Source organism: Benincasa hispida, chromosome 10 (assembly GCF_027475165.1).
Source record: "Benincasa hispida cultivar pf3 chromosome 10, pf3_genome.v1.1, whole genome shotgun sequence".
NCBI classification, from domain to species: Eukaryota; Viridiplantae; Streptophyta; class Magnoliopsida; order Cucurbitales; family Cucurbitaceae; genus Benincasa; species Benincasa hispida.
In genome coordinates, this window is record NC_143487.1 from 58,260,354 (window position 1) to 58,269,908 (window position 9,555).

Below are 9,555 nucleotides of genomic sequence, written 5' to 3' on the forward strand. Positions count from 1 at the left end.
ACTAAAAAAATTTAAAATTATTAACAAACTTCCCTAACTAGTTGTGTCATTATTGTTATTATTATTAGAAAAATTTTTACAGATAGAAAAAATGTCAAATTATTTATAGAAATACCAAAAATAACCATTGATAGACATTGATAGACTTGTATCAGTTTCTATCAGTGATAGACTTGTATCGGTTTCTATCACTATAGTATCAATGATAGACTTCCATAAGTTTCTATCATTGATAGACTTCTAAGCAGCTACTAGTGATAAACTTGTATCAGTTTCTATCACTGATAGACGCCGATAGATTTCTATCAACGTCTATTCATGACAGACATTGATAACAATGTCTATCACAACTATCTAAAAGTAACAAAACTCAAATCTAGCATCCAACTTCATGAGTAAATCAATTTTAACACCAAATTTAATGGGTCTTCAAGAACTAAACAAAATTAACTCAAAATGCCCAAAATTTTGCCCGTAACGACCAAAAATCCAGTGAACTCTAGTGCTAGTGGCGACAAGATAGCCCAGATGAGGATTGGGCTGGACGGATCTAAGAGTTAGAGGAAGAGAGAGAGTGAATCGAATAGAGAGAAAAATCAGCTCACCAAAAATAACGTACAACCAGATCTGTAATGTAGGTCCAAACAGAGGTGGATCAACGGTTGAGCATGAGTGCAGTGGCTGCCAGACATGCGTGGATTAGAGAGAGAGACCGAGTGGACCGAAGAAGAAGAGGATTAAATTTTGCTATTTTGTGTAAATTGTTTCATTTTTTTTCTATTTTTTAAAATCCCCAAACTATTATTATCATTTGAAAGAATTCGTTATGACATTATTGTCTGAACTAGAAGACTTATGAGGTTTATATCTCTTCTCTACGTATTTTTTATTTTCAAAAATTATTTTAGTTAAATAGTTATAATCAATTGCAATCTCTAGGGTAGAGGGTGGAATCCCTACCCAACCACCTCTTGTTGATTTGAAAACGAAGTTATGATTTTTTTCCCTCTTTTTTTCTAATGGTTATGATCCATTTTCTAATTCTTCGTTTATGGTAAAATTTGATGTTTATGAATTCTATGGAATTAGCTAATTTAATTTTTAGTCGTAATGTATATCTAGTTTTTATTTTTTTAGTATAATAAGAGTAGGGGAATTTTAACTACAGATTTTGTGATCAATAACAATTCTCGTACGTCAGTTGAATTAGGTCGATCGTTTTGGCCTAATTTTTTAAAAAATTAATTATTGAAATTTTTTTAATATTAATTATTTATTGCATGAGTAAATTCGTGCAAAATATTCATTATATATTTCTTAAATTAACTGAATGAAACATTTACATAATATTTCTACCAAAGTTCTAACAAAAGACCATCTAAAACTTATAATCTGACCATTAGAAAACTAAACAAAAGTTTGAGTGCAACTGAAATTTGAAAAAGTATACAAATTAAATCTCCAAAGATAAAGTCCATATGATTTTGCATTTCATATGGTTTTCTGTCTAACGACTCTCTATAGCTCATTTTTTGTACTATTGTATCATCAATTGAGATATCTTGGTGTATCTCTAATCCCTTTTATCTTATAAATATTATTAAAAAAAAAAAAATAAACAAATTAGCATAATCATACATAAACCACAAGTTCACTACATATGACCAAGATTTACCTAAAAACACAAAATCCTAAGATAACAAAAAGTAGGACCCTATTTCTCAAAACACCCAGAAATATGATCAACATCCAAAATAGTAGTGATGCATTGATTTGGTTGATCAAGAAGCTCGAAAATTTTCAACTTTGAAACAGATTCTTCTACTATTTTTTCTAATCATTTCAAAAACACAGAAATCACCAACTTTTAAGTTATTGTCTCGAACAAAATTCTTCCAACCATATCTAAAGTCCGTCCTCCTTTGCATTTTACAAGTCCAATAAAAGCCACAACGACCACTCCACATTCTTCCATCTGAAACTTGGAGAATGATCTCTGTGGGCTCTTCTAGATGCATCGCAGCAAAACTTTTTGGTACATTCTTTTCACAAAAATAAGAAAATAAAGTTAAAATATGCTCACAGTACTTTGAATTACATTTTATTTTGGTCTCCATACTTTTTAAATTGTTCATTTTTTTAAATAAAAAAAAAAGTTAAAAATTAAAAATAAACTTCATATTGAAACTATTTTGACCAAAATTAAACCATTGAGAGTAATTAAAAATATGCCAGATAATTAAAAATAATAATTTTTTTTTGAAAAGTGATTCAAAATTCATATAAATACTATGTTTTTTTATTGCAGAAAAACTGAAGTTAAGTTTGCCTACAAGACATCTTCCAAGATGAATGTGTGAAGGCCAAATCTTGCACATGAAAGAAGGATTCAAAGTCATGGATTGAAAAGCGGTAGCTTCCGCCATCGCCCTTGCTCGTTGGCTCTCTGTCGACGGTGGCTTCCACCTACTGTTCATTGGTTTTCTGGCGCCCAAGCTAATTTCTTCGACTTTAAAATCTATACAATAAAAGTGACATATTAAATCAACAAATAAAAAATAAAAAAAAAAAGTCAAGTTTGATAATTATTCGATTTTTTTCTTTTATTTTTATTTTTTGTTTTTCAAGATTAAGAGAACTATTATAACTCCCCCTTCTAAATTTCCTATCTTCAAACCAAGTTTTATTTTTTATTTTTTAAAAAGATAGTTTTTTAATTCTTATCATAAAACTGAAAATCATGACATAAAAATTGAAATATTTCATTAGTAAAAATGAAAATCATGACATAAAAATGGGAGAAAACATAAAAAAAAAAAAATTCAAAATTTGAAAACTAAAACCGAAATGGTTACTCGATTAATACAAATTAGATATTTGCGTAAACTATTTTGACGTGGGTTAAAACTAACAAGTTTGAAATGGGTTTTTTGAGAAATAAATAAATAAAGGGGTTAAGCTAGACAATGTGAAGGTTAAAGTACTAAACTAATTGTTTCTTGACATGTTTATTTATTTATTTAAAATTGATATTTTAAAAAGTTCAAAAAACTAAAATGAAAAAATCTCTAGAGTCCAATACTAAAATGAGACTTATTTTTTTAAAAAAAAAAATAGTAATAATAGAGTAGACATTATTGACATTCAACATCAACCCTTAGGCAAAGAAACATACCTGGGGCAAGATCATCGTCAAAATATATCTCCATTTCTATCTTTTCCTCAGTTTTATCAAGACGAATGTTTTTAACGGGATACTCTATTTCCATGGCGGTAAGATCAAAGATGACGACGTTGAAACTCGAAGATCGGTTTTCATATTTAAAAACTAGAAAGTACCCCAATCCAAGAGAATAAAACTCTACAAACTGTTGCCAACCATGATAAAACCACACTCTTCTTCCATTATTACTTTTTGTCAAACCCATATTCCACTCTTTGCCATCAGCCACCTTAAGAAGAGTTTGGTTAGTTACAAAAGCTTTTTGGCCATATTCTCTCACAAACTTTCTTGGGATTTCCTAAACATAAAAATTGAAGAATAATATATTTTAGAGTTAGAAATGGAAATAAAGGGAATACAAATAACAAAATAAATACACATAGAATAATTTTGCTTACAAGTTTTTGTTCCTTGAGAGCATCAGAAAGTACAACCTTAAAGAAATGGGGATTGTCCGACGCTTTATCGGGTCGTTTAACGATGTAGTTTGGCCGGTGACGGGAGGAAGAAGCCATGACGGGGAGCTCAACTTGGTGAAGGAATTTGAAACATTTTTCTTCTGTGATTAAAAATTGAACTTAAAAATCGTGCTTCATGCAAATATACTAATTAATTATCTCGACCTTTGTGTTAGTTTATTTAATGAGTGTTTAATGTGTGTCTGTCAATTTGTGGGATTGGGTTAACTGTAGAGATCGTAAAATCATGTTTATTAAATGTTGATTAGAAGGAGATGGGAAGATGTTATTAATGAGGTTGGTCTAAACCTATACTTTAATCTCAACTTCTTTTTAATGATTCTAAACGGGTATTTGGTTTAATTTTTCAAGTGCTTAATTTTAAAAATAAATTATTTTAAAAAAATTTGTATTTGACGACTACTCAAAATAACATTTGAAACATTCTCAAAGTGTATTTAAAAATTTTCTATCAAAAGAGTTTAAACAAAAATAACTTTTATTAAAATATTTTTTCTTCCGTCAATCCAAAGAGACCCTAACTCTATAAACAAACAATTATTCCTTATTTTTAGTTAAGCATCCTCTATTATCTTTTTTCAAACAATGGAAACGTCATTATTTTTCATTGACAAAAAAAAATTGAATTTATGAAACACAACTTCTATTATTAACTAATTGTGTTCAAAATTTGTTAAAAAAAAAAATCGACCCTAGTCACATACTATAAACTTTCAATTTTATGAACTCTAAACTTAATTACTAAGACCTAATTTTATAATCACTAGAAAATATTGACTTGTATTGCACATATGACGATTATATTGTAAATTCAAACAAAAAAATTCTTGTTTTTTGTTTTTTTCCTTTTAAATTTTGGATAAGTTTTAAGCTTATATTAATGTATAAGTTAGCATTAATAGCATGAGTAATTTGAATCGTAATTGCTTACATGACAAAATTTTAATTAGTAGTGGATTCAGAATTTTATGTTGGGCACAAATATATATAAAGTTAGAAGTTTAACCACAACTTCTAGATTTGTATTTGTATATATAGATCCTAAACTTTAAAAAAAATGTTTAATAGGTTCATGAATTTTTTATTTTTGTATTTAATGGATTTCTAAAATATGGTACTAAAACAATTCTTAAAATATCAAATATGCATTCAATAGGTCTTTTACACATTTGAAAATGCTAAAAAATGTTATATTAGATATTAAATTTAACTTTGTGCTTAACAAGTACGATTAAACGTAAAAAAAAATTGTCTTACAAAACAGTTAAATTTTAAATATTTTACTATTTATGAGATCTATTAGATATAAATTTAAAGTTTATAAAATTGAAAAGTTAGGGATTTATTAGTAACAATTTCAAAACTTAGGGATTAAACTTATAATTTCACCTTCATTTAAATGTAATGTTAAATACATTGATATATGATATCTAAATTAAGTAATAACAAAATTGTTATAAATCTTTGTAGAATTGTTCACCAAAATTTATCAAAAAAAAAAAAAAAAAATCATTCCATCAATTTTCGTAAAATAATTTTATAAAATTCTAAACATATTTGTATACTTCTATGCGTATATGAGGGAAAATTAAAATGTAATAAGTTTTCTAGAGTTGTTTCAATGTACTAAAATTAAAATATTATATATTTTCTTAAAACAAAAACAAAATAAAATATATTTGGTAAATAAAAGGTGTACATTGAAAAATTGGAAATATGAAAGGTTATAAATTAAAATAAGAAACGAATTTAGTAAAATTCAATCCCTTGACATGACGCGCAAGCAGGAAAAAATTAGGGTCCCCCACACCACTGAAGCATTCTTATTGGTAAATAGGTATATATAATAACTATCATTATAAATTTTTAATATTTAATGAAAATCCATATACATTTATACTATCTAAAATGAGCTATGGAGAGATACATTTACTTTTCCCTTTTCCTCTTTTAATAGATGGTTATAGAAATATATTAGATAATTTCACGTTTAAAATCATTAAATAAATCATTTTGTCCCTATTTTTTAGCATCATATGAAAAAGAAAGAAAACATAAAATTTCTCTTATTTTTTAGCATCAAAAGTGAATAATATAAATAGTTTTAAAAAATGGGTTTCATTTTAATATGAATGATATCTCGATTCATTAAGGAAAAAAGTAGTTTCAATTTTAATTTATTTTCAAATTTTGATTTAAGATCAATTTTCGCTAAAAATTCAATCATGCTCCAAATTTTCAACCATTTCCTCTTTCTCTCTTTCTTTCTCATATTTTTTCTTTCTGTTTTTCTATTTCATTAATAACTCTTTGTTTTCTTTTTTCAGGGCGATGTTTAGATTTTAACTCCAACTCCAACTACTCTTTCATAGTTGGTTTATTTCTTTTTTTCATGATAAAACAATTGTGTATTAAATATTTATGAGCTTTTGCTACTAAAAAGAATCTCGATTTTCCACTCATATTTACCTTCTTTTCGCCATTTTTTTTTCTTTTTATGAATACTTTTATAATTGAATGTGAAATTAAATTTGATTGATTATATATCGTGAGTTTTTATTTTAGGTTTAGAGTAGACTATATAAAAAATGTGAATTTTTCAAATCAAAGAAATTAAAGTGTTAATCAAATCATTGAATGAAATAAATATTTATTTGAAATAAAGTTAGAAAGCAAAAAGAAGCCACACAAATTTTGTTAGGGTTTATGTTTGAGAAACGAAATAATATTGAAAACAAAAAAAAATATTTAAGTTTAAAATAAAGTTTGAAATTAAAAGATGATCACATCATCAAAATCTAAACTAAAAAGATTTTTTTACTAAGTGAATTATGAGAAAATAAAAACATTAATAAAATTAAAAAGACAATCAACTCATTCAATTCTAAATAAATAAATAAAGATTTTGTGGGTGAAAAAGATTGTTTTTTTTTTTTAAAATTCAGATTGGATTATCATGAAATTAAAAAAAAAATAATGATATTTGGGTTAAAATGAAAATTTGAAGCTAACCACATCAATAAAATCATCAAATCTAAAATAAATAAATAAACTAAAAGAAGATTATCACAAAAATTAAGTTTAAAATTAGAAGGATATCTAAATCAAAAGAAAAAAATATATTTAAAAAAAATAAAACAGGGTTATCACAACTTTGAAAAAAAATAATCTTTGTATTAAAATTAAAATTTAAAATAAAATAATCAAATCATTCAAATAAAAATAAAAAAGAATTACTTTTATCGAAGAGACAATTATTACAAAATTTTAAAAGAATTTTTGTGGAAAAATTACTTAACCCATGTATCTTCTATTACATATGTTTTGTAAAAAATTATTCAAGTATTTATTTTATTCTTATAAAATAGGTGTAACACAATTCGGCTAGTATATCAAAATCTCTCAACTTGGGATGCAACGCCCCTTGATAGACCCGCCCCTAGAAATAATGCTAGTAGATTTTCAAATTACGAAGATCATATTTGATAACTATTTGGTTTTTTGTTTTTGTTTTGAAAATTAAGTCTATATACATTATTTCCATCTCCAAATTTCTTTTTTTATCTTCTTTTTACCAATGATTTAAAAAATCAAGCCAAATTTTTAAAACTAAAAACATTAGCTTTCAAAAAGTTTTTTTGTTTTTGGAATTTGGTTAAGAATTCAGTCATTGTACTTAAAATATGCAATTCATTATAAGAAATGATGAGAAAATAGGTTTAATTTTCAAAAATAAAAAACAAAAATATACAAATTAGCATTAAAGTTTTTTTATAATAAATATTAATTTTAATAATAATAAATTGTTATGCCATTAAATATTTATTTAAATAAAAATCTCATATTATGATAAACATTGAAAAAATAAAAAATTTGGAGTTACCCATACATTTATAACCATGAGTCTCAAACACATCTAACAGCTCTCATTTTCTCGCTACTTTTCAACAAAATTTTTGTGAATGACACCTGCTTTGAAACTCCAACTATTTTAGAACGATTTCAGTTCATGGATGAGCATATTCTCTATTAGTTTTGCAACTTCACAATAATATATTACCAAGTGTAATTCAAAATAAAACTATATATACATTAAACTTGAATCAATCTCGTACACAAAAAGAAAAGAATTGTTCTTTACTTAACAATGAGCTGAACTTTCAGTTATAGTCGGTTTCTGTGAATATCGCATTCTTAATTCTCTTCACTATTACTTAGCAATGAGCTTCTTTTCAAATGCATGAATATATCATAATAATCATTTAATTTTTTATTATGGAATTTGAAAATCTAAAAAAGAAAGTTATAAAAGAAAAACCAAAACCTTCAAGAAAAAATCTACCTCTAAAAAAAGTTTACTATTAATTAACTTATTAAAAAAAAAAAACCGTATAAACAAATTAGAAAAAAACCTTCCAAATTCTTCCAAAAAAAAAAAGAATAAAAAATAATAAACATACCAAAAAGAATAATGAGATTAGGAAGGGAAAAAAAAAAAGACCTTCCAAATTCAAGTATAAGATACAAAAAGTTCACTACGTTTTAAAATTTTTAAATAATACACTATTTATTAAGAGAATTTGCGGTTGGTGGCATATTTAATATACAATTTATCAAGCGTGTCATTTATATTTGTAATTTTGTAAATATATCAAAATTTTAAAATCTGAATTTTTTTATTATTTATTTCAAAATTGCCAAATTTCATGTTCTCCTCCTTTTCTTTCTAGCTTTCTCACCTTTCAGTTATTTTTAATTAATTTATGAGGATTCCAATTTCTATTTCTTCATCCCTCACAAAATTCTCCAACAATTGATTCTTTCATTTTTACTTCCATTTCTTTGATTTCTTCGCCTTCTCGCAAAGTCCTCCAATTACATTCAAAAAGTTTCTCTTCCATGCTCCAATTTCTTCATCGTCTTCATTGTTAGCACATCCAAATTTACACTCCCTCTTTAATTTTCCTATGTAATTCCATTCGAATTTCGATTTGATAGCCATAGATTTGCCTTCCTTTTTAATTTCTTTCATTCATAGATTATTCACAAAAAAAAGAAAGAAAAGCAAAAAAGAAGCCACGGATAAAGATGTTAGAAGGCAAGGACGCCATGAAAGAAATTGACATGTCGAAAAAAATATAGATTCACGTAATGGCGTATGCATCTACTTTTGATCTCTTTATCATCTCCAATTCCTCTTTCTTGTTGCCCATATCTAGAAGAAAATTGTATAGTTTTATTTTATTTCATTTCACGGTATAAAATAAAATATAATTAATTTATTAAGAATATAAAAGACTTATGAAACTAGTTGGTAATGTGAGGTGAGTTCCAACTTTGGCAACTTATTCAATAAGATAACAATATGATTTTACAGAGATCGGGGGTATATATTCGTTAATAGGGTCTAATTTTTATTTTATCATTAATAATCATTATCAAATAATAATCCGTCAACAACCAAATAGTAATCGGTATCAGTAGTAATCAATACTATTTGGTAATCATACAACAATTAAATGTATAAGGGATTGCTGATAATATTTCCAATAAGTATAAAGTAACAATAAATATCATTAAGAATCAAAATCATATAGTAGTCAGACAACAATCATATAACAATCGATATCATTAATAATCATCATCAAAAAGTAATCAGACAATAATCAAATAGAAATCAAAATCAGATAGTAATCAGTCAATAATCAAAAAGCAATCAATACTATTGGCAATTAGTATCTGATTGTAACTAGAAAACAATCAAATAGCAATTAGTAACATTGATAATCAAATAACTATCAATATCAAATATCAACCTAATAAAAATCAGATAGTAAATCAATATCGTTAACA

At 25.7% G+C, this 9,555-nt stretch overlaps 1 protein-coding gene across 1 annotated transcript; it reads right to left on the reverse strand.

The window, feature by feature from the left end:
* Nucleotides 1-1,660: 1,660 nt before the first annotated feature.
* LOC120087621 (B3 domain-containing transcription factor VRN1-like) lies at nt 1,661-3,774 on the reverse strand. Its single transcript, XM_039044451.2, has 4 exons — nt 3,622-3,774; nt 3,176-3,521; nt 2,334-2,518; nt 1,661-2,042 (listed from the first exon to the last, which is right to left on the reverse strand). Exons 1-4 carry the CDS (start codon nt 3,736-3,738, stop codon nt 1,782-1,784), a joined length of 909 nt encoding a protein of 302 aa, XP_038900379.1. The 5' UTR covers nt 3,739-3,774; the 3' UTR covers nt 1,661-1,781.
* Between the last annotated feature and the right edge of the window lie 5,781 nt (nt 3,775-9,555).

Bases quoted from the DNA above. Each gene is read 5' to 3' on its own strand.
- LOC120087621 (XM_039044451.2), bottom strand. From the start codon at position 3,738: ATGGCTTCTTCCTCCCGTCACCGGCCAAACTACATCGTTAAACGACCC. The intron at 3,522-3,621 runs GTAAGCAAAATT...TTTTATGTTTAG, and splicing joins CTCTCAAGGAACAAAAACTT to GAAATCCCAAGAAAGTTTGT. The intron at 2,519-3,175 runs GTATGTTTCTTT...TTTATTGTATAG, and splicing joins TGACGATGATCTTGCCCCAG to ATTTTAAAGTCGAAGAAATT.